Source organism: Panulirus ornatus, chromosome 2 (genome assembly GCF_036320965.1).
Source record: "Panulirus ornatus isolate Po-2019 chromosome 2, ASM3632096v1, whole genome shotgun sequence".
Lineage (NCBI taxonomy): Eukaryota > Metazoa > Arthropoda > Malacostraca > Decapoda > Palinuridae > Panulirus > Panulirus ornatus.
In genome coordinates, this window is record NC_092225.1 from 43428510 (window position 1) to 43456009 (window position 27500).

A 27500-nucleotide genomic window follows, 5' to 3' on the forward strand; every position below is an offset into this window, starting at 1 on the left:
ATGAAGAGAGTGGTCAGAGTAAGTGAGCTTGGGAAGGAGACTTTTGTGACGAATTAACAAGAGAAAATGAGTACAGAATGGAAAATGGTGATATCAAAGAACATAAGGGGAGTGGGGGAGGAATGGCATGTATTTAGGGAAGCAGTGATGGATTGCGGAAAAGATGCTTGTGGCATGTGTAGCGTGGAAGTTGGGCAGATTAGAAAGGGTAAGAGTAGAAGGATGAAGAAGTAAGATTGTTAGTGAAAGAGAAGAGAGAGGCATTTGGACGATTTTTGCAGGAAAAATGCAAATGACTGGGAGATGTATAAAAGAAAGAGGCAGGAGTTCAAGGGAAAGGTGCAAGAGGTGAAAAAGAGGGCAAATGAGATTTTGGGTGAGAAGTATCATTAAATTTTAGGGAGAGTAAAAAGATGTTCTGGAAGGAAGTAAATAAAGCGCGTAAGACAAGGGAATCATAGGAACTTAACTGAAGGGGGCTAATGGGAAGGTGATAACAAATAGTGGTGATGTGAGAAGGAGATGGAGTGAGTGTTTCGAAGGGTTGTTGAATGTGTTTGATGATAGAGTGGCAGATATAGGGTGTTTCGGTGGAGGTTGTGTACAAAGTGAGAGGGTTAGGGAGAATGATTTGGTAAACAGAGAAGAGGTAGTAAAAGCTTTGCGGAAGATGATAGCCGGCAGTTCAGCGGATTTGGATGGTATTGCAGTGGAATTTATCAAAAAAGGGGGTGACTGTATTGTTGACTGGTTGGTAATTTTATTTAATGGTTGTATGACTCATGGTTAGGTGCCTGAGGATTGGCGGAATGATTGCGTAATGCCATTCTAGAAAGGCAAACGGGATAAAATTGAATGCACAAGTTACAGAGGTATAAGTTTGTTGCGTATTCCTGGGACATTATATAGGAGGGTATTGATAGAGAGGGTGAAGACATGTACAGAGCATCAGATTGGGGAAGAGCAGTGTGGTTACAGAAGTGGTAGATTATGTGTGGATCAGGTATTTGCTTTGAAGAATTTATGTGAAAAATACTTAGAAAAGGAAATGGATTTGTATGTAGCATTTATGGATCTGGAGAAGGCATATGATAGAGCTGATAGAGATGCTCTGTGGAAGGTATTAAGAATATATGGTGTGGGAGGCAAGTTGTTAGAAGCAGTGAAAAGTTTTTATCGAGGATGTAAGGCATGTGTACGTGTAGGAAGAGAGGAAAGTGATTGGTTCTCAGTGAATGTAGGTTTACGGCAGGGGTGTGTGATGTCTCCATTGTTGTTTAATTTGTTTATGGATGGGGTTGTTAGGGAGGTGAATGCAAGAGTTTTGGAAAGAGGGGCAAGTATGAAGTCTGTTGGGGATGAGAGAGCTTGGGAAGTGAGTCAGTTGTTGTTCGCTGATGATACAGCGCTGGTGGCTGATTCATGTGAGAAACTGCAGAAGCTGGTGACTGAGTTTGGTAAAGTGTGTGAAAGAAGAAAGTTAAGAGTAAATGTGAATAAGAGCAAGGTTATTAGGTACAGTAGGGTTAAGGGTAAAGTCAATTGGGAGGGAGTTTGAATGGAGAAAAACTGGAGGAAGTGAAGTGTTTTAGATATCTGGGAGTGGATCTGGCAGCGGATGGAACCATGGAAGTGGAAGTGGATCATAGGGTGGGGGAGGGGGCGAAGATTCTGGGAGCCTTGAAGAATGTGTGGAAGTCGAGAACATTATCTCGGAAAGCAAAAATGGGTATGTTTGAAGGAATAGTGGTTCCAACAATGTTGTATGGTTGCGAGGCGTGGACTATGGATAGGGTTGTGCGTTGGAGGGTGGATGTGCTGGAAATGAGATGTTTGAGGACAATGTGTCGTGTGAGGTGGTTTGATCGAGTAAGTAACGTAAGGGTAAGAGAGATGTGTGGAAATAAAAAGAGCGTGGTTGAGAGAGCAGAAGAGGGTGTTTTGAAATGGTTTGGGCACATGGAGAGAATGAGTGAGGAAAGATTGACCAAGAGGATATATGTGTCGGAGGTGGAGGGAACGAGGAGAAGAGGGAGACCAAATTGGAGGTGGAAAGATGGAGTGAAAAAGATTTTGTGTGACCGGGGCCTGAACATGCAGGAGGGTGAAAGGAGGGCAAGGAATAGAGTGAATTGGATCGATGTGGTATACCGGGGTTGACGTGCTGTCAGTGGATTGAATCGGGGCATGTGAAGCGTCTGGGGTAAACCATGGAAAGCTGTGTAGGTATGTATATTTTGCGTGTGTGGACGTATGTATATACATGTGTATACGGGTGGGTTGGGCCATTTCTTTCGTCTGTTTCCTTGCGCTACCTCGCAAACGCGGGAGACAGCGGCAAAACAAAAAAAAAAGAAAATATATATATATATATATATGTATATATATATATATATATATATATATATATATATATATATATATATATATATATATATATATATATATATATATATATATATATATATATATATATATATATATATATATATATATATATATATATATATATATATATATATATATATATATATATATATATGTATATATATATATATATATATATATATATATATATATATATATATATATATATATATATATATTTATATATATTCTTTATTGGATTACATATTAATTAATAGACGCACGAAAGAGAGATTTTTGGTTGTTAATGTGCTGAGAGGTGCAACTGGAGGGATGTCTGATCATTATCTTGTGGAGGCGAAGGTGAAGATATGTGGGGGTTTTCAGAAAAGAAGAGAGAATGTTGGAGTGAAGAGAGTGGTGAGAGTAAGTGAGCTTGGGAAGGAGACTTGTGTGAGGAAGTACGAGGAGAGACTGAGTACAATCTGATGCTCTGTACATGCCTTCACCCTCTCAATCAATATCCTCCCAAATAATTTACCAGGAATACTCAACAAACTTATACCTCTGTAATTTGAGCACTCACTCTTATCCCCTTTGCCTTTGTACAATGGCACTATGCACGCATTCCGCCAATCCTCAGGCACCTCACCATGAGTCATACATAAATCAAATAAACTTACCAACCAGTTAACAATACAGTCACCCACTTTTTTAATAAATTCCACTGCAATACCATCTAAACCTGCGTTCTTTGCCGGCTTTCATCTTCCGTAAAGCTTTTACTGCCTCTTCTCTGTTCACTAAATCACTTTCCCTAACCCTCTCACTTTGCACACCACCTCGACTAAAGCACCCTATATCTGCCACTCTATCATCAAACACATTCAACAAACCTTCAAAATACTCACTCCATCTCCTTCTCACATCACCACTACTTGTTATCACCTCCCCATTTGCGCCCTTCACTGAAGTTCCCATTTGCTCCCTTGTCTTACGCACTTTATTTACCTCCTTCCAGAACATCTTTTTATTCTCACTAAAATCTAATGATACTCTCTCACCCAACTCTCATTTGCCCTCTTTTTCACCTCTTGCACTTTTCTCTTGACCTCCTGTCTCTTTCTTTTATACATCTCCCACTCGATTGCATTTTTTCCCTGCAAAAATCGTCCAAATGCCTCTCTCTTCTCTTTCACTAATAATCTTACATCTTCATCCCACCACTCACTACCCTTTCTAATCAGCCCACCTCCCACTCTTCTCATTCCACAAGCATCATTTGCGCAATCCATCACTGATTCCCTAAATACATCCCATTCCTCCCCCACTCCCCTTACTTCCATTGTTCTCACCTTTTTCCATTCTGTACTCAGTCTCTCCTGGTACTTCCTCACACAAGTCTCCTTTCCAAGCTCACTTACTCTCACCACCCTCTTCACCCCAACATTCACTCTGCTTTTCTGAAAACCCATACAAATCTTCACCTTATCCTTCACAAGATAATGATCAGACATCCTTCCAGTTGCACCTCTCAGCACATTAACATCCAAACGTCTCTCTTTCGTGCGTCTATCAATTAACACGTAATCCAATAACGCTCTCTGGCCATTTCTCCTACTCACATACGTATACTTATGTATATCTCGCTTTTTGAACCAGGTATTCCCAATCACCAATCCTTTTTCAGCACATAAATCTACAAGCTCTTCACCATTTCCATTTACAACACTGAACACCCCCATGTATACCAATTTTTCCCTCAACTGCCCCATTACTCACCTTTGCATTCAAATCACCCATCACTATAACCCGGTCTCGTGCATCAAAACCACTAACGCACTCATTCAGCTTCTCCCAAAACACTTGCCTCTCATGATCTTTCTTCTCATGCCCAGGTGCATATGCACCAATAATCACCCATCTCTCTCCATCAACTTTCAGTTTTACCCATATTAATCGAGAATTTACTTTCTTACATTCTATCACATACTCCCACAACTCCTGTATCAGGAGTACTGCTACTCCTTCCGTTGCTCTTGTCCTTTCACTAACCCCTGACTTTACTCCCAAGACATTCCCAAGCCACTCTTCCCCTTTACCCTTGAGAATCGTTTCACTCAGAGCCAGAACATCCAGGTTCCTTTCCTCAAACATACTACCTATCTCTCCTTTTTTCACATCTTGGTTACAGCCACATACATTTAGACACCCCAGTCTGAGCCTTCGAGGAGGATGAGCACTCCCCGCGCGACTCCTTCTTCTGTTTCCCATTTTAGAAAGTTAAAAATACAAGGAGGGGAGGATTTCTGGCCCCCCGCTCCCGTCCCCTCTAGTCGCCTTCTACGACACGCGAGGAACGCGTAGGAAGTATTCTTTCACCCCTATCCCCAGGGATAATATATATATATATATATATATATATATATATATATATATATGTGCTGGAGGTGAGGTGTTTGGGGACAGCGTGTGGTGTGGGGTGGTTTGATCGAGTGAGTGACGTAAGGGTAAGAGAGATGTGTGGAAATGGGGGGGAGCGTGGTTGAGAGAGCAGAAGAGGGTGTTTTGAAGTGGTTTGGGCGCATGGAGAGGATGAGTGGGGAAAGATTGACCAAGAGGATGTGTGTGTCGGAGGTGGGGGGAACAAGGAGAAGAGGGAGACCAAGTGGAAGGTGGAAGGATGGAGTGAAAGAGATTTTGTGTGATCGGGGCCTGAACATGCAGGAGGGTGAGGGGAGGGCAAGGAATGGAGTGAATTGGAGCGATGTGGTATGCCGGGGCTGACGTGCTGTCGGTGGATTGAATCAGGGCATGTGAAGCGTCTGGGGTAAACCATGGAAAGCTGTGTAGGTATGTATATTTGCGTGTGTGGACGTATGTAAATACATGTGTATGGGGGGGGGGGTTGGGCCATTTCTTTCGTCTGTTTCCTTGCGCTACCTCGCAAACGCGGGAGACAGCGACAAAGTATAAAAAAAAAAATATATGTATATATATATATATATATATATATATATATACATACGCACATATGCACACACACATACACACACACATATATATATATACATATGAAAAATGTAAGAAATAATTTAGAAAACTGAAACTTCTAGCTTGGAATGAAATGAAAAATGAATGTCACATAATGGTTCAACCTCTGGCTATGGAAAAGGGAAATATATGATTTATTTACACAAACGTCAATAGTAGTTTTCATCAATTTATATATATATATATATATATATATATATATATATATATATATATATATATATATATATATATATATATATATATATATATATATATACATGTATATATATATGTATATATAAATATATATATATATATATATATATATATATATATATATATATATATATATATATATATATATATATATATATATATATATATATATATATATGTATATATATATATATATATATATATATATATATATATATATATATATATATATATATATATATATATATATATATATATATATATATATATATATATGTGTGTGTGTGTGTGTGTGTGTGTGTGTGTGTGTGTGTGTGTGTGTGTGTACTTTTATGTACTTCTTCGGGCTAGACTCTAGCGTCTTTTTGAGAGACGATTATGTGTCGTGGCACGGTAGTAGGAGAGCCTCTCCCCTAGCAGTGTGAGGAAGGAGATGCCGGACCCGAGCAGTAGCAGGTAGAACGCCCCTTGCACGTGATCCATTCCCAACACCAACTGCCCAGTCTCGTTCTGGAGAAGATTATATGGTATTTCTTATTGGTTTAACCCAGGAAAATTTATATTAGATGGTCAGTGAACATTTGTTTGAATGAATGAAGATAATGTACAAATGTGTATTCACAAAAACGTATTAACTCGCACACACGGAAAACTGTGATTAGATTAGATTAGAGTAAAGATCTTAAGTATGAGATGATAATATCTACTTGATACAAAGGACTTAGAGCATTGAAAATTATCGGCCTGGGGTAAAGGACGAGCCACTTGATAAGAAAATATGTCTGTGATGTTTTAATCCTTAAGCTTGAGTGTATGACTTGAAGTTGATTTGTTCATATTGTTTAGCTAAGTGAAACAGATGGATCGATCAGCGATAATGATTTTTGATGCTAGATGCAAATTAAACTGAGTTGAGAAGTACATCTAAATGAAAAACCAACAGTTCAAGCGTATTTTGAGAAGCATACTTAAGTGATAATACATCAAAGAAGAATGAAAATGATTGGGAAATATCGTTATGACAAAAATGAACGTCTTAAAGAGAATAGGAAATGGATAACTGTTACTGAAAAGCACAAGATGAACAGTTTTACACTGCATAAGGTATGCAACATAACCAAAGTAGCCGAACACTTCATGAGATATACAATAATCTGAAGAAAGTTTTCAAACAATTTGGTTGAGACAACAGAAGCACCACCTCTGCAATGTCCACTCTTCACTCCTATAGTAAATAATTCATTTGCTTCTTTTACTGACGTATTGTAGATATGAAAAGTAGCTCGGTACAAATCTTTGATTACGAATAAGACTACTACCAAAGGCATTGAAGCGCTTTATAGAGACAAATAATCAAAATATTGTTCTCCATGGAAGCCCCCACTAAGAAACAAAAATATCAATGGAGGAGATGGAGAGGGAGATATATTTAAGAATTACACAACTCAGTGAACTTTGGAATTATTTTATGATGTCACGAAGACAGGATGGCTATGAACCAAAGCGCAGTTTTCAGTCTCATCTCTCATTTCTCAAACTCTTTTGCAGGTTTCACTGTGATCATCTGTTGTGATTGTGATTTCGTCAGCACTGAAGTCTTTCTCTCAACGTAAAGAGAGGATATTGTTAGGCAAGTTTTCTTTTTCATTCTCATGCTATGACGATGGTTTCCTATGATGTCCACAGTGACTGAATTAAAGATTTCAGCTATCATTTGGGTTATTATTTCAGAAACTAATGCAAAGATACGAGGAATGGTAAGGATGTGTACCGGTGGGGTGAGACCCTGATCCGTCTGAGGGTCCTCTACTGCCGCAAGCCTACTCTTCCATGCATGCCTGTCCACCACATCCTTCTTCCAGTAGGCTATGAGTCCCGCATCCTCCAACCTAGACCTCAGCTGACAAAACCGTGGGTGAAATGGTGCACCCCTCCTGCGAAGCAGATATACAATGCTGATAGATATCAGTATATCAGTACCTTAGTTTTCATAATGTCAATTGCTTCACAGGCATACACTCCTGCAGCATCGTATCTGTTGTAAATCTGTTTTGCGTAGATGCAGACGAAATCAGGAATATTACAAAAAAAGGATACGTACTAATGTCAAAAGATGAATTATATATGGACCTCCTTCCATCAGACATACGTACATGCTACCTTCTAGTGTCGGCTGAATATAAAGCCATGAAAATCTCTACTTACCGTTGACTAGATGGAATTTTGATTTTTTGTTTTTTGAGGGAGTTCAAGTAATTGAGAGGGGCAGCTTGAAGACTTCTATAGAGTGTAGGCAGGAAGAGAAAGCTAGGAAAAGAGATATACAATTAAGGGGTCGACCTAGGTGCTACATTGCTCACCTATGGCGGTAAAGACTAAACAGATGGGCAGAAGATGGAGGAGGTTGAGAAGGAAAAGCCCTCGTGTTTCGTTAGGTGATATATGTCGATCTAGCTTAATAGCAAACACGTGCGTTGGGGAGTAAGCATCAGAATATAGTTGGTAGAAGACTATTCACTATATCATGAAAGGGAATGAGGTTCTCTTCTTTTGTGAACGATGAGGTACGAAGTTGCAGGAGTATTTTGTTGTAATTTCTTTTATGAGGTACCACGATCATTGACAACCTTCTCTCTCTCTCTCTCTCTCTCTCTCTCTCTCTCTCTCTCTCTCTCTCTCTCTCTCTCTCTCTCTCTCTCTCTCTCTCTCTCTCTCTCTCTCTCTCTCTCTCTCTCTCTCTCTCTCTCTCTCTCTCTCTCTCTCTCTCTCTCTCTCTCTCTCTCTCTCTCTCTCTCTCTCTTTGTCTTCCTCTACGTATATATATATATATATATATATATATATATATATATATATATATATATATATATATATATATATATATATATATATATATATATATTTTTTTTTTTTTTTTTGCTTTGTCGCTGTCTCCCGCGTTTGCGAGGTAGCGCAAGGAAACAGACGAAAGAAATGGCCCAACCCACCCCCATACACATGTATATACATACGTCCACACACGCAAATATACATACCTACACAGCTTTCCATGGTTTACCCCAGACGCTTCACATGCCCTAATTCAATCCACTGACAGCACGTCAACCCCGGTATACCACATCGATCCAATTCACTCTATCCCTTGCCCTCCTTTCACCCTCCTGCATGTTCAGGCCCCGATCACACAAAATCTTTTTCACTCCATCTTTCCACCTCCAATTTGGTCTCCCACTTCTCCTCGTTCCCTCCACCTCCGACACATATATCCTCTTGGTCAATCTTTCCTCACTCATTCTCTCCATGTGACCAAACCATTTCAAAACACCCTCTTCTGCTCTCTCAACCACGCTCTTTTTATTTCCACACATTTCTCTTACCCTTACGTTACTTACTCGATCAAACCACCTAACGCCACACATTGTCCTCAAACATCTCCTTTCCAGCACATCCATCCTTCTGCGCACAAGTCTATCCATAGCCCACGCCTCGCAACCATACAACATTGTTGGAACCACTATTCCTTCAAACATACCCATTTTTGCTTTCCGAGATAATGTTCTCGACTTCCACACATTCTTCAAGGCTCCCACGATTTTCGCCCCCTCCCAACCCTATGATCCACTTCCGCTTCCATGGTTCCATCCGCTGCCAGATCCACTCCCAGATATCTAAAACACTTTACTTCCTCCAGTTTTTCTCCATTCAAACTTACCTCCCAATTGACTTGGCCCTCAACCCTACTGTACCTAAAAGAGTGTGGTTGAGAGAGCAGAAGAGGGTGTTTTGAAATGGTTTGTTCACATGGAGAGAATGAGTGAGGAAAGATTGAAAAAGAGGATATATGTGTCAGAGGTGGAGGGAGCGAGGAGAAGTGGGAAACCAAATTGGAGGTGGAAAGGTGGAGTGAAAAAGATTTTGAGTGATTGAGGCCTGAACATGCAAGAGGGTGAAAGGCGTGCAAGGAATAGAGTGAACTGGAACGATGTGGTATACCGGGGTCGACGTGCTGTCAATGGATTGAACCAGGGCATGTGAAGCGTCTTGGGTACACCATGGAAAGTTCTGTGGGACCTGGATGTGGAAAGGGAGCTGTGGTTTCGGTACATTATTACATGACAGCTATAGACTGAGTGTGAAAGAATGGGGCCTTTGTTGTCTTTCTTAGCGCTACCTCGCACACATGAGGGGGGAGGAGGTTGTTATTCCATGTGTGGCGAGGTGGCGGTGGGAATAAATAAAGGCAGACAGTATGAATTATGTACATGTGTATATATGTATATGTCTTTGTGTGTATATATATGTGCAAATTGATATGTATCGGTATGTACATTTGCGTGTGTGGACGTGTATGTATATACATGTGTATGTGGGTGGGTTGGGCCATTCTTTCGTCTGTTTCCTTGCGCTACCTCGCTAATGCGGGAGACAGCGATAAAGCAAAATCAATAAAAAAAAATATACATATATATATATATATATATATATATATATATATATATATATATATATATATATATTATCAAAAACAGGAGTAAATGTGTTCTTGACTGGTAGGTAAGGTTATTTGATTTATGTATGACTCAAGCTGAGAAGTCTAATGATTAGGAGAATGCTTGCATAGCGCCATTGTGAAAAGGCAAAGGTGATAAAAGTGAGTACTCAAATTACAGAGGTATAAGTTTGTTGAGTATTACTGGGAGGGTATTGATTGAGTGGGTGAAGGCATGTAACGAGCATCAGATTGGGGAAGAGCAGTGTGGTTTCAGAAGTGTTACAGATGTGTGGATCAGGTGTTTGCTTTGAAGAATTTATGTGAGAAACACTTAGAAAGGCAAATGGATTTATATATAACATTTTTGGATCTAGAGAACTCATTTAACAGAGTTGATAGGGATGCTCTTTGGAAGGTATTAAGAATATATATTTTGGGAGGCATGCTGTTAGAAGCAGCGAAAAGTTTTTATCGAGGATGTAAGGAATGTGTACGTGTAGGAAGAGAGGAAATTGATTGGTTCTCAGTGAATACAGGTTTACGGCAGGGGTGTGTGATGTCTCCATGGTTGTTTAATTTGTTTATGGATGGTGTTGTTAGGGAGATAAATGGAAGAGTTTTGGAATGAGATGCAAGTATGCAGTCTGTTGTGTATGAGAGCTTGGGAAGTAAGTCAGTTGTTGTTCGCTTATGATATAGCGCTGGTGGGTGATTCGTGTGAGAAACTGCAGAAGCTGCTGCCTGAGTTTGGTAAAGTGTGTGAAAGAAGAAACCTGAGAGTAAATGTGAATTAGAGCAAGGTTATTAGGTAAAGTAGGGTTGAGAGACAAGTCAATTGAGAGGTAAGTTTGAATAGAGAAAACTCGAGGAAATGAAGTGTTTTAGATATCAGGAAATGAGTTTGGCAGCGGATGGAATATGGAAGCGGAATTGAATCATAGGGTGGGGGAGGGGGCGAAAGTTCTGGGAACGTTGAAGAATGTGTGGAAGTCGGGAACATTATCTCTGAAAGCAAAAATGTGTTTGTTTGAAGGAATAGTGGTTCCCACAATGTTAGATGGTTACGAGGCGTGGGCTATATATAGAGTTGTGAGGAGAAGGGTGGATGTGCTGGAGATGAGATGTTTGAGGACAATATGTAGTGTGAGGTGGTTTGATCGAGTAACTAATTATAGGGTAAGAGGGATGTGTAGTAATAAAAAGAGTGTGGTTTTAGGGAGCAGAAGAGGGTGTTTTGAAATGGTTTGGTCACATGGAGAGAATGAATGAGGAAAGGATCATCAAGAGGATACATATGTCAGAGGTGGAGGGAACGAGAAGTGGGAGACCAAATTGGAGGTGGAAAGATGGAGTGAAAGAGATTTTGAGTGATTGTGGCCTGAACCTACAAGAGGGTGAAAGGAGTGCAAGGAACAGAGTAGATTGGAACGATGTTTTATACCGGGGTCGACGTGCTGTCAATGGATTGAACCAGCGCGTGTGGAGCGTCTGGGGTAAACCTTGGAAAGTTCTGTGGGTCCTGGATGTGGAAAGGGAGCTGTGGTTTCAGTGCATTATACGTGACAGCTAGACACTGAGTGTGAACCAGTGGGGCCTTTCTTGTCTTTTCCAAGCGCACAGTCATTCCCTTTTTTGATAAATTCCACAACAATATCATCCAAAGCAGCCGCCTTGCCGGCTTTCAGTTTCCGCAAAGTCTTCACTCCCACTTCTCTGTTGGCAAATCGTTTTCCCGGACCCTCTCACCTCGCACACCATATTGACCAAAAAACTTTATATCTGCTACTCTATCATCAAACACTTTCAACAAACCTTAAAAAGACTCACTCCATCTCCCTCTCCCTTCACCACTAATTGTTATTTCCTTCCCATTTGCCCTCTTTGCCGATCTTCTCTTTTGTTCTCTCTTTTTACGCACTTTATTTACATTTTTCCAAAACTTCTTTTTATTTTCCATAGAATTTAATGATACTCTCTCACCCCAACCCTTATTGCGCTCTTTTTCACCTCTTGCACCGTTGTCTTGACCTATTGCCTCTTTCTTTTATACATCTCCCAGTCATTTGCTCTATTTCCCTGCAAAAACTGTCCAATTGTCTCTCTTTTCTCTTTGACTAACAATATTACCTTTTTATCCCAAGATCTCACTACCCTCTCTAATCTGCCCACTTGCCACCTTTCTTAAGCCACAGATATCTATTTTGCAAGCAATCATTAGATCCCTAAATATATCCCTTTCCTTTCCCACTCCCCTTATGGCATTTGCTCTCAATTTTTCAATTCAGCACTTGATCCCTCCTGGAAATTTATCACACAAGTCTCCATTCCATGCTCACTTACTCTCACCAATCTCTTCACCACAACATTTTTTTCTTCTTTTCTGAAAACTTCTACATATCTTCACCTTTGCCTCCACAAGATAATGATCATATATCCCTCCAGTTGCACCTCTCAGCACATTAATATCCAAAAGTCTTTCTTTCGCGCGAAAATCAATTAACCTGTAATCCAATATCGCTCTCTGGTCATCTCTCCTACTTACATAAGTACACTTATGTATATCTCTCTTTTTAAACCAGGTATTCCCAATCACCAGTCCTTTTTAAGCACATAAATCTAAACGCTTTTCATCGTTTCTATTTACAACACTGAACACCCCATGTACACCAATTATTCCCTCAATGTCCACATTACTCACCTTTGCATTCAAATCACCCATCACTATAACCTGGACTCGTGAATCAAAACTACTAACACACTTACTCAGCTGCTCACAAAACACTTGCCTCCCATGATCTTTCTTCTCATGCCCAGGTGCATATGCACCAGTAATCACCCATCTCTCTCCATACTTTCAGTTTTACCCATATCAATCTAGATTTTACTTTCTTACACTCTATCACATACTCCCAAAACTCCTGTTTTAGGATAGTTGCTACTCCTTCCCTTGCTTCCGTACTCTCACTAACCACTGACTTTACTCCCAAGACATTCCAGACCACTCTTCCCCTTTACCCTTGAGCTTCGTTTCACTTAGAGTCAAAACATCCAGGTTCCTTTCCTCAAACATACTACCCATCTCTCCTTTTTTCTCATCTTGGTTACATCCACACACATTTAGACACCCCTATCTGAGCCTTCGAGGAGAAAGAGCACTCCCAGCGTGACTCCTTCTGTTTCCGTTATGAGAATATTAAAATTCAAGGAGGGAGGGTTACTAGCCCCCGCTCCCGTCCCCTGTATTCGCCTTGTACGACACGTGAGGAATGCGTGGGAAGTGTTCTTTTTTCCCTATCCCCAGGGATAGGGAAAAAATGGCCTAACCCACTCCTTTACACATGTATATGCATACAAGTCTACACATGGAAATATACATATCTATACATCTCTACGTATACACAGACAGACATATACATTTATACACATGTACATAATTCATAATCTCTGCCTTTATTCATTCCCGTTGCCACCCCGCCACACATGAAATAACAAGCCCCACCCCCTGCAAGTGCGGTAGGTAGCGCTAGGAAAAGACAACTCAGGCCAAATTCGTTCATACTCAGTCTCTAGCTGTTATGTATATTGCACCGAAGCCACAGCTCCCTTTCCATATTCAAGCCCCACAGAAGTTTCCATGGTTTACCCAAGACGCTTCACATGCCCTGGTTCAATCCACTGACAGCACGTCGACCCGGGTATACCACTTCGTTTCAATTCACTCTATTCCTTCGATGCCTTCTACCCTCCTGCATGTTCACGCCCCGATCATTCAAAATCTTTCTCACTCCATCTATCACCTCCAATTTAGTCTTCCACTTCTCTCGTTCCCTCCACTTCTGATACATGTATCCTCTTTGTCAATCTATCCTCATTGATTCTCTCCATGTGACCATACCATTTCAAACCACCCTTTTCTGCTTTCTCAACCACAATCTTTTTATTACCACACATCTCTCTTACCCTATTATTACTTACTCGATCAAACCACCTCACGCCACATATTGTCCTCAAACATCTCATTTGCAGCACATCCACCCTCCTCCGCAGAACTCGATCTATAGCCCACGCCTCATAACTATATAAAATTGTTAGAGCCACTATACCTTAAAACATACCAACTTTTGCTTTCTAAGATAATGTTCTCGACTTCCACATATTTTCCAACCCTCCAAGAACTTTCGCCTCCTCACTCCTCTGTGATTCACTTCGCTTCATGGTTCCATCCGTTCACAAATCCACTCCCAGATATCTAAAACACTTCACTTTCCTCAGTTTTTCTCCATTCAAATTTACCTCCGAATTGACTTGACCCTCAACACTAATGTACCTAATAACCTTGTTCTTGTTCACATTTACTTTCAGCTTTCTTCTTTCACACACTTTACCAAACTCAGTCAGCAGCTTCTACAGTTTCTCACATGAATCAGCCATCAGCGCTGTATCATCAGCGAACAACAACTGACTCACTTACGAAGCTCTCTCATCGACAACAGACTGCATACTTGCCCCTCTTTCCAAAACTCTTGCATTCACGTCTGTAACAACCCCATCCACATACAAATTAAACAACCATGGAGACATCACACACCCCTGCCGCACACCAACATTCACTGACAACCAATCACTTTCCTCTCTTCCTACACGTACACATGCCTTACATACTCGATAAAAACATTTCACTGCTTCTAACAACTAGCCTCCCACACCATATATTCTTAATACTTTCCACAGAGCATCTCTATCAATTCTATCATATGCCTTCTCCAGATGCATAAATGCTATATACAAATCAATTTGCTTTCGTAAGCATTTCTCACATACATTCTTCAAAGCAAACACCTGATCCACACATTCTCTACCACTTTTGAAACCACACTGCTCTTCCCCAGTCCTCATCCTGTCAAACAATATCCTCTCATATAATTTCCCAGGAATACTCAACAAACTTATACCTCTGTAATTTGAGCTCTCACTTTTATCCCCTTTTCCTTTGTACAATGGCACTATTCAAGCATTCCGTCAATCCTCAGGCACCTCGCCATGAGCCATACATACATACATCAAATAACCTTACCAACCAATCAACAATACAGTCACCCCCTTTTTAAACAAATTCCACTGCAATACCATGCAAGCCCGTTGCCTTGCCGGCTTTCATCTTCCGCAAAGCTTTTACTACCTCTTCTCTGTTTACCAAATTATTCTCCCTAACCCTCTCACTTAGCACACCACCTCGACTAAAACACCTACATATGCCACTCTAACATGAACCATATTCAGCAAACCTTGAAAATACTCACTCCATCTCCTTCTCACATCACCACTACTTGTTATTACCTCCCCATTGGCCCTCTTCACTGAAGGTCTTATTTTTTTCCTTGTCTTACGCACTTTATTTACCTCCTTCTAAAACATTCTTTTTTCTCCCTAAAATTTAATGATACTCTCTCATCCCAACTCTCATTTGCCCTCTTTTTCACCTCTAGCACCTTTCTCTTGACCTCCTGCCTCTTTCTTTTTTACATCTCCCAGTCATTTGCATTATTTCATAGGAAAAATCTTCCAAATGCCTCTCTCTTCTCTTTCACTAATGATATCACTTCTTCATCCCACCACTCACTACCCTTTCTAATCTGCCCACATCCCACGCTTCTCATGCCACAAGCATCTTTTGTACATGCCATCACTGCTTCCCTAAATACTTGCCATTCCTCCCCCACTCCCCTTGCCTCGTTTGTTTTCACCTTTTTCCATTCTGTACTCAGTCTCTCCTGGTACTTCCTCACACAATTCTTCTTCCAAAGCTCACTTACTCTCACCACTCTCTTCAGCCCAATATTCTCTCTTCTTTTCTGAAAACCTCTACAAATCTTCACCTTCTCCTCTACAATATAATGATACGACATCCCTCCAGTTGCACCTCTCAGCACATTAATATCTAAGAATCTCTCTTTCTCGCGCCTATCAATTAACACGTAATCCAATAACGCTCTCTGTCAATCTGTCCTACTTATATACGTATACTTATGTATATCTCTCTTTTTAAACCAGGTGTTCCCAATCATCAGTCCTTTTTCACCACATGAATCTCCTAGCTCTTCACCATTTCCATTTACAACACTGAAAACCTCATGTACACCAATTATTCCCTCAACTGCCTCATTACTCACCTTTGCATTCAAATCACCCATCACTATAACCCGGTCTCATGCATCAAAGCTACCAGCAAACTCACATAGCATCTTCCAAAACACTTACCTCTCATGATCTTTTTTCTCATGCGCAGGGGCATATGCACCAATCTCTACCCATCTCTCTCCATCCACTTTCACTTTTACCTTTATCAATCCAGAGCTTACTTTCTCACACTCTATCATATACTCTCACCACTCCTGTTTCAGGAATAATGCTACTCCTTCCCTTGCTCTTGTCCTCTCACTAACCCATGACTTTACTCCTAGACATTCCCAAAGCACCCTTCCCTTTTACCCTTGAGCTTCGTTTAACTCAGAACCAAAACTCCTTTCCTCAAACAAACTACCTAGCTCTCCTTTTTCTCTCATCTTGGTTACATCCACACACATTTAGACACCCCATTTTGAGCCTTCGAGGAGGATGAGCACTTTCCGCGTCACTCCTTCTTCTGTTTCCCCTGTTAGAAAGTTAAAACACAAGGAGGGGAGGGTTTCCAGTCCCAAGCTACCGTCTCCTTCAGTCACCTTCTACGACACATGAGGGATGCTTTTAAAGTATTGTTTCTCCCCTATCCCTAGGGATAATATATATATATATATATATATATATATATATATATATATATATATATATATATATATATATATATATATATATATATATATATATATATATATGTATATATATATATATATATATATATATCATGAGAGGCAAGTGCTTTGGGAGCAGCTTAGTGAGTGTGTTAGTGGTTTTGATGCACGAGACCGGGTTATAGTGATGGGTGATTTGAATGTAAAGGTGAGTAATGTGGCAGTTGAGGGAACAATTAGTGTATATGGGGTGTTCAGTGTTGTAAATGGAAATGGTGAAGAAGCTGTAGATTTATATGCTGAAAAAGGACTGGTGATTGGAATACCTGGTTTAAAAAGAGAGATATACATAAGTATACGTATGTAAGTAGGAGAAATGGCCAGAGAGCGTTATTGGGCTACGTGTTTATTGATATGCATGCGAAAGAGAGACTTTTGGATATTAATGTGCTAGAAGGTGCAACTGGAGGGATATCTGATCATTATCTTGTGGAGGCGAAGGTGAAGTTTTGTAGGGGTTTGCAGAAAAGAAGAGAGAATGTTGAGCGTTGAAATGTATAGGTATATACATGTACGTGGTTGGACGTCATTGTATATTCATGTGTATATGGGAGGGTTGCGCCATTCTTTCTTCTGTTTAATTGCGCTACCTCGCTAAAGAGGGAGACAGCAACAAAGTATAATATAAGAAAAATAATATATATATATATATATATATATATATATATATATATATATATATATATATATATATATATATATATATATATATATATGTAGCTGTTGAGAGTATTCGAATACTTCTTTGTGGAAAGTGTCTTGTGTTCTGCACTGGTTTGGTTATTCTTGAATAATTTGAAAATTAAGAAGCTATTGGCAGAAGTCTAGGGTTATTTTATGAAGAGGGTATTATTATTGATATAGAGCGAGGCAGTTAGTAGAACCATGTCAGAAATATTTGTCACATATCTTAACTTGATGAATCAGTGGAAAGAATTAGCTTTGATAAAGATGAGACATTACATAAAGTGAGCTCCAGATGTTGAGTCATACCTCCAACCATTTCATTGGTATTGATGTTAATTTCTAGATTTGGATTGAATGCTAGTTGGTCGTTAGTATTTTTACAGAAGTAGCAGTAGGTATGTCGTATGTGAAATGACATCTAATTATCTAAGCCTGGAGCTTGCATACATTGGTTGATGGCTGATTTGTCAGGATTTTTAAAGGTCCTTTAGAATTGTTTTACATTGGAGTCTGCCTTGAATAGCAAGGCATGAAGCTTTCCTAACTTATCATGTTACAGTATAGAAGTGTCTGGAATAAACTGACTTTTTTTAATAACTATGGATAGAATATGGTTGAAGTGGTGAAACAAGTGAGATACTTTTATGTACCAGGTACATCACATGACGAAATGTGAACAAATAGAATCCAGTTATTTTCATTCAATAACATAAATATCTTTCCAGTTGTTTAGCAAACTTGAAATGCTCTCATATAGCAAAAATCAACTGTGCCCTGCTTGCCTCTGAATGATATTATACTCATTTTGGTGTTAAGGGTTTACAGCACATAAATTTCAGTGTGCAGATGAGGGAATAACTTGATATTTTTCTCAGTCAAATCATTCCCTACTTTCTTTACTTGGAACCTAGTATTGAACCTGACTCTTTCTGTTACATCAAACACAATTTGTGAATTCGAATTTGAAATGATGGAAATATGTCAAACAGAAGATAATGTTATCAAATATTTATATATATATATATATATATATATATATATATATATATATATATATATATATATATATATATATATATATATATATATATATATATATATATATATATATATATATATATATATATATATATATATATATATATATATATATATATATATATATATATATATATATATATATATATTTTTTTTTTTTTTTTTCTTTTGCAATGTCGCTGTCTCCCGCGTTTGCGAGGTAGCGCAAACAAACAGACGAAGGAAATGGCCCAACCTACCCCCATACACATGTATATACATACGTCCACACACGCAAATATACATACCTACACAGCTTTCCATGGTTTACCCACACGCTTCACATGCCCTGATTCAATCCACTGACAGCACGTACACCCCGGTATACCACATCGATCTAATTCACTCTGTTACTTGCCCTCCTTTCACCCTCCTGCATGTTCAGGCCCCGATCACACGAAATCTTTTTCACTCCATGTTTTCACCTCCAATTTGGTCTCCCACTTCTCCTCGTTCCCTCCACCTCCGACACACATATACTCTTGGTCAATCTTTCCTCACTCATTCTCTCCATGTGCCCAAACCATTTCAAAACACCCTCTTTTGCTCTCTCAACCACGCTCTTTTTATTTCCACACATCTCTCTTACCCTTACGTTACTTACTCGATCAAACCACCTCACACCACACATTGTCCTCAAACATCTCATTTCCAGCACATCCATCCTCCTGCGCACAACTCCATCCATATCCCACGCCTCGCAACAATACAACATTGTTGGAACCACTATTCCTTCAAACATACCCATTTTTGCTTTCCGAGATAATGTTCTTGACTTCCACACATTCTTCAAGACTCCCAGGATTTTCGCCCCCTCCCCCACCCTATGATCCACTTCCGCTTCCATGGTTCCATCTAAAACACTTTACTTCCTCCAGTTTTTTTCCATTTAAACTTACCTCCCAATTGACTTGACCCTCAACCCTACTGTACCTAATAACCTTGCTCTTATTCACATTTACTCTTAACTTTCTTCTTTCATACACTTTACCAAACTCAGTCACCAGCTTCTGCAGTTTCTCACATGAATCAGCCACAAGCGCTGTATCATCAGCGAACAACAACTGACTCACTTCCCAAGCTCTCTCATCAACAACAGACTTCATACTTGCACCTCTTTCCAAAACTCTTCCATTCATCTCCCTAACAACCCCATCCATAAAAAAATTAAACAACCATGGAGACCTCACACACCCCTGCCGCAAACGTACATTCACTGAGAACCAATCACTTTCCTCTCTTCCTACACGTACACATGCCTTACATCCTCGATAAAAACTTTTCACTGCTTCTAACAACTTGCCTCCATACCATATATTCTTAATACCTTCCACAAAGCATCTCTATCAACTCTATCATATGCCTTCACCAGATTCATAAATGCTACATACAAATCCATTTGCTTCTCTAAGTATTTCTGACATACATTCTTCAAAGCAAACACCTCATCCACACATCCTCTACCACTTCTGAAACCACACTGCTCTTCCCCAGTCTGATGCTCTGTACATGCCTTCACCCTCTCAATCAATACCCTCCCAAATAATTTACCAAGAATACTCAACAAACTTATACCTCTGTAATTTGAGCACTCACTCTTATCCCCTTTGCCTTTGTACAATGGCACTATGCACGCATTCTGCCAATCCTCAGACACCTCACCATGAGTCATACATATATGTATATATATATATATATATATATATATATATATATATATATATATATATATATATATATATATATATATATATATATATATATATATATATATATATATATATATATATATATATATATATATATATATATATATATATATATATTATCCCTGGGGATAGGGGATTAAGAATACTTCCCACGTATTCCCTGCGTGTCGTAGAAGGCGACTAAAAGGGGACGGAGCGGGGGGCTGGAAATCCTCCCCTCTCGTTTTTTTTTTTTTTTTTTTAATTTTCCAAAAGAAGGAACAGAGAATTGGGCCAGGTGAGGGTATTCCCTCAAAGGCCCAATCCTCTGTTCTTAATGCTACCTCGCTAACGCGGGAAATGGCGAATAGTTTAAAAGAAAAAAAAAAAAAATATATATATATATATATATATATATATATATATATATATATATATATATATATATATAAGCTAGGACGCCATTTGGTAAACATGTTTACCAACTGGCTGTTATATTTCTTTCTTGTGTCTCCCCTGATGATGTCATTATTACACGAAAGTGCATATGGGAACTTTTCGTGTTTTATTTTCCCCGTGGACTCATACAAATATATATATATATATATATATATATATATATATATATATATATATATATATATATATATATATATATAGGGGATAGGGGATTAAGAATACTTCCCACGTATTCCCTGCGTGTCGTAGAAGGCGACTAAAAGGGGAGGGAGCGGGGGGCTGGAAATCCTCCCCTCTCGTTTTTTTTTTTTTTTTTTTTTTTTTTTTTTTTTTTTTTTTTAATTTTCCAAAAGAAGGAACAGAGGGGGCCAGGTGAGGATATTCCAAAAAAGGCCCAGTCCTCTGTTCTTAATGCTACCTCGCTAATGCGGGAATTGGCAAATAGTTTAAAAGAAAAGAATATATATATATATATATATATATATATATTTCTTTTTTTTTTTTTTTGCTTTGTCACTGTCTATTCCCTGGGGACAGGGGAGAAAGAATACTTCCCACGTATTCCCTGCGTGTCGTAGAAGGCGACTAAAAGGGAAGGGAGCGGGGGGCTGGAAATCCTCCCCTCTCGTTTTTTTTTTTTTCCAAAACAAGGAACAGAGGAGAGGTCCAGGTGAGGATATTCCTTCAAAGGCCCAGTCCTCTGTTCTTAACGCTACCTCGCTATCGCGGGAAATAGCGAATAGTATGAAAAAAAAAAAAAAAAAATATATATATATATATATATATATATATATATATATATTTTTTTTTTTTTTTGCTTTGTCGCTGTCTCCCGCGTTTGCGAGGTAGCGCAAGGAAACAGACGAAAGAAATGGCCCAACCCACCCCCATACACATGTATATACATACGTCCACACACGCAAATATACATACCTACACAGCTTTCCATGGTTTACCCCAGATGCTTCACATGCCCTGATTCAATCCACTGACAGCACGTCAACCCCGGTATACCACATCGATCCAATTCACTCAGTTCCTTGCCCGCCTTTCACCCTCCTGCATGTTCAGGCCCCGATCACACAAAATCTTTTTCACTCCATCTTTCCACCTCCAATTTGGTCTCCCACTTCTCCTCGTTCCCTTCACCTCCGACACATATATCCTCTTGGTCAATCTTTCCTCACTCATTCTCTCCATGTGAACAAACCATTTAAAAACACCCTCTTCTGCTCTCTCAACCACGCTCTTTTTATTTCCACACATCTCTCTTACCCTTACGTTACTTACTCGATCAAACTACCTCACACCACACATTGTCCTCAAACATCTCATTTCCAGGAAATCCATCCTCCTGCGCACAACTCTATCCATAGCCCACGCCTCGCAACCATACAACATTGTTGGAACCACTATTCCTTCAAACATACCCATTTTTGCTTTCCGAGATAATGTTCTCGACTTCCACACATTCTTCAAGGCTCCCAGATTTTCGCCCCCTCCCCCACCCTATGATCCACTTCCGCTTCCATGGTTCCATCCGCTGCCAGATCCACTCCCAGATATCTAAAACACTTTACTTCCTCCAGTTTTTCTCCATTCAAACTTACCTCCCAATTGACTTGACCCTCAACCCTACTGTACCTAATAACCTTGCTCTTATTCACATTTACTCTTAACTTTCTTCTTTCACACACTTTACCAAACTCAGTCACCAGCTTCTGCAGTTTCTCACATGAATCAGCCACCAGCGCTGTATCATCAGCGAACAACAACTGACTCACTTCCCAAGCTCTCTCATCCACAACAGACTTCATACTTGCCCCTCTTTCCAAAACTCTTGCATTCACCTCCCAAACAACCCCATCCATAAACAAATTAAACAACCATGGAGACATCACACACCCCTGCCGCAAACCTACATTCACTGAGAACCATGAGAACCACTTTCTTCTCTTCCTACACGTACACATGCCTTACATCCTCGATAAAAACTTTTCACTGCTTCTAACAACGTGCCTCACACACCATATATTCTTAATACCTTCCACAGAGCATCTCTATCAACTCTATCATATGCCTTCTCCAGATCCATAAATGCTACATACAAATCCATTTGCTTTTCTAAGTATTTCTCACATACATTCTTCAAAGCAAACACCTGATCCACACATCCTCTACCACTTCTGAAACCACACTGCTCTTCCCCAATCTGATTCTCAGTACATGCCTTCACCCTCTCAATCAATACCCTCCCATATGATTTACCAGGAATACTCAACAAACATATACATCTGTAATTTGAGCACTCAGTCTTATCCCCTTTGCCTTTGTACAATGGCACTATGCACGCATTCCGCCAATCCTCAGGCACCTCACCATGAGTCATACATACATTAAATAACCTTACCAACCAGTGAATAATACAGTCACCCCCTTTTTTAATAAATTCCACTGCAATACCATCCAAACCTGCTGCCTTCCGGCTTTCATCGTCCGCAAAGCTTTTACTACCTCTTCTCTGTTTACCAAATCATTTTCCCTAACCCTCTCACTTTGCACACCACCTCCACCAAAACACACTATATCTGCCACTCTATCATCAAACACATTCAACAAACCTTCAAAATACTCACTCCATCTCCTTCTACATCACCACTACTTGTTATCACCTCCCCATTTGCGCCTTTCACTGAAGTTCCCATTTGCTCCCTTGTCTTACGCACTTTATTTACCTCCTTCCAGAACATCTTATTATTCTCCCTAAAATCTAATGATACTCTCTCACCCCAACTCTCATTTGCCCTCTTTTTCACCTCTTGCACCTTTCTCTTGACCTCCTGTCTCTTTCTTTTATAACTCTCCCACTCAATAGCATTTTTTCCCTGCAAAAATCGTCCAAATGCCTCTCTCTTCTCTTTCACTAATAATCTTACTTCTTCATCCCACCACTCACTACCCTTTCTAATCAACCCACCTCCCACTCTTCTCATGCCACAAGCATCTTTTGCGCAATCCATCACTGATTCCCTAAATACATCCCATTCCTCCCCCACTCCCCTTACTTCCATTGTTCTTGCTCTTATTCACATTTACTCTTAACTTTCTTCTTTCACACACTTTACCAAACTCAGTCACCAACTTCTGCAGTTTCTCACATGAATCAGCCACCAGCGCTGTATCATCAGCGAACAACAACTGACTCACTTCCCAAGCTCTCTCATCCCCAACAGACTTCATCCTTGCCCCTCTTTCCAAAACTCTTGCATTCACCTCCCTAACATCCCCATCCATAAACAAATTAAACAACCATGGAGACATCACACACCCCTGCCGCAAACCTACATTCACTGAGAACCAATCACTTTCCTCTCTTCCTACACGTACACATGCCTTACATCCTCGATAAAAACTTTTCACTGCTTCTAACAACTTGCCTCCCACACCATATATTCTTAATACCTTCCACAGAGCATCTCTATCAACTCTATCATATGCCTTCTCCAGATCCATAAATGCTACATACAAATCCATTTGCTTTTCTAAGTATTTCTCACATACATTCTTCAAAGCAAACACCTGATCCACACATCCTCTACCACTTCTGAAACCACACTGCTCTTCCCCAATCTGATGCTCTGTACATGCCTTCACCCTCTCAATCAATACCCTCCCATACAATTTGCCAGGAATACTCAACAAACTTATACCTCTGTAATTTGAGCACTCACTCTTGTCCCCTTTGCCTTTGTACAATGGCACTATGCACGCATTCCGCCAATCCTCAGGCACCTCACCATGAGTCATACATACATTAAATAACCTTACCAACAAGTCAACAATACAGTCACCCCCTTTTTTAATAAATTCCACTGCAATACCATCCAAACCTGCTGCCTTGCCGGCTTTCATCTTCCGCAAAGCTTTTGCTACCTCTTCTCTGTTTACCAAATCATTTTCCCGAACCCTCTCACTTTGCACGCCACCTCGACCAACACACCCTATGGGAGACGTACAAAGGAAAGAGACAGGAGGTCAAGAGAAAGGTGCAAGAGGTGAAAAAAAGGGCAAATGAGAGTTGGGGTGAGAGAGTATCATTAAATTTTAGGGAGAATAAAAAGATCTTCTGGAAGGAGGTAAATAAAGTGCGTAAGACAAGGGAGCAAATGGGAACTTCAGTGAAGGGCGCAAATGGGGAGGTGATAACAAGTAGTGGTGATATATATATATATATATATATATATATATATATATATATATATATATATATATATATATATATATATATATATATATATATATATATATATATATATATTAAGAATATATGGCTGGGAAGCAAGTTGTTAGAAGGAGTGAATAGTTTTTATCGAGGATGTAGGGCATGTGTGCGTGTAGGAAGAGAGGAAACTTATTGGTTCTCAGTGAATATAGGTTTGCGGCAGGGGTGTGTGATGTTTCCATGGTTGTATAATTTGTTTATGGATTGGGTTGTTAGGGATGTGAATGCAAGAGTTCTGCAAAAAGGGGCAAGTATGCAGTGTGTTCCGGATGAGAGAGCTTGGGAAGTGAGTCAGTTGTTGTTCGCTGATGACACAGCGCTGGTGGCTGATTCATGTGAGAAACTGCAGAAGCTGGTGACTGAGTTTGGTAGAGTTTGTGAAAGAAGAAAGTTGAGAGTAAATGTGAATAAGAGCAAGGTACAGTAGGGTTGAGGGTCAAGTCAAGTAGGAGGTAAGTTTGAATGTAGAAGAACTGGAGGAAGTAAAGTGTTTTAGATATCTGGGAGTGGATTTGGTAGCGGATAGAACCATGGAAGCGGAAGTGAATCATAGGGTGGGGGAGGGGACGAAAATTTTGGGAGCCTTGAAGAATGTGTGGAAGTCGAGAACATTATCTCGGAAAGCAAAAATTGGTATGTTTGGTTCTAACAATGTTGTATGGTTGCGAGGCGTGGGCTATGGATAGATTTGTGCGCAGGAAGGTGGATGTGCTGGAAATGAGATATTTGAGGACAATATGTTGTGTGAGGTGGTTTGATCGAGTAAGTGATAATAGGGTAAGAGAGACGTGTGGTAATAAAAAGAGTGTGGTTGATAGAGCAGAAGAGTGTTTTTTGAAATGGTTTGGTCACATGGAGAGAATGAGTGAGGAAAGATTGACCAAGACGATATATTTGTCAGAGGTGGAGAGAACGAGAAGTGTGAGACCAAATTGGAGGTTGAAAGATGGAGTGAAAAAGATTTTGAGTGATCGGGGCCTGAACATGCAGGAGGGTTAAAGGCGTGCAAGGAATAGAGTGAACTGGAACGATGTGGTATACCGGGGTCGACATGCTGTCAATGGATTGAACCAGGGCATGTGAAACATGTGGGGTAAACCATGGAAAGTTCTGTGGGGCCTGGATGTGGAAAGGGAACTGTGGTTTCAGTGCATTATTACATGACAGGTAGAGACTCAGTGTGAACGAATGGGCCTTTGTTGTCTTTTCCTAGCGTTACATCGCGCATATGCATGGGGAGGGGGTTGTTATTTTATGTGTGGCGGGGTGGCGATGGAAATGAATAAAGGCAGACATTATGAATTATGTACATTTGTGTAGATGGGTATGTATGTGTGTATATATATATATATATATATATATATATATATATATATATATATATATATATATATATATATATATATATATATATATATATATATATATATATATATATATATATATATATATATATATATATATATATTTATATATGTATATGTATGTATACTTTGAGATATATAGTTATGTACATTTTCGTGTGTGGACGTGTATGTATATACATTTGTATGTGGGAGGGTTGGGCCGTTCTTTATATATATATATATATATATATATATATATATATATATATATATATATATATATATATATATATATATATATATATATATATATATATATATATACATATATATACATATACATATTAATTATTTTTTTGCTTTGTCGCTGTCTTCCGCGTTAGCGAGGTAGCGCAAGGAAACAGACGTATTTCATCCTCCTGCAACTTAAGGCCCCGATAACTCAAATTGTTTTTCTCTCAAGCCTTCCTTTTCTAATTTGGTCTCATACTTCTCCTCGTCCCTCAACATTTGACAGATATATCGTTTTTTTCAATCTTTCCTCAATCATTCTCTCCATGTGGCCAAACCATTATAAAACACCCTCTTCTGCTCTCTCAACCACACTCTTTTTCATACCACACATCTCTTTTACCCTTCATTACTCACTCGATCAAACCACCTCACAACACATACTGTCCTCAAACATCTCATTTTCAACACATCCACCCTTTCCGCACTACCCTATTATTGCTTTTCAAGATAACGTTCTTGTTTTTCACAGATTTTTCAACGCTCTCAGAACTTTCATCCCCTCCCCCACCATATGATTCACTGCAACTTCGATGGTTCCATCCGCTGCCAACGCCACTCGCAGATATCTAAAACACTTCACTTCCTCCAGTTTTACTCCATTCAAAATTACCTCCCAATTTACTTTTTCCTTACCTCCACTAAACCTTGTAACCTTCCCCTTATTCACATTTACTAACAGCTTTATTCTTTCACAAACTGTACCAAACT

At 39.5% G+C, this 27500-nt stretch overlaps 1 protein-coding gene across 1 annotated transcript in view; it reads right to left on the reverse strand.

Annotated features, from left to right (window-relative positions):
- Nucleotides 1-5932: 5932 nt before the first annotated feature.
- LOC139752750 (glutamate receptor ionotropic, delta-1-like) overlaps nt 5933-27500 on the reverse strand; it is a 143692-nt gene continuing 122124 nt past the window's right edge. Inside the window, 2 exon segments of the mRNA XM_071668633.1 lie at nt 5933-6129; nt 7391-7553. Of these exon segments, the coding sequence (XP_071524734.1) occupies nt 5974-6129; nt 7391-7553 (319 nt within the window). The 3' untranslated portion in view covers nt 5933-5973.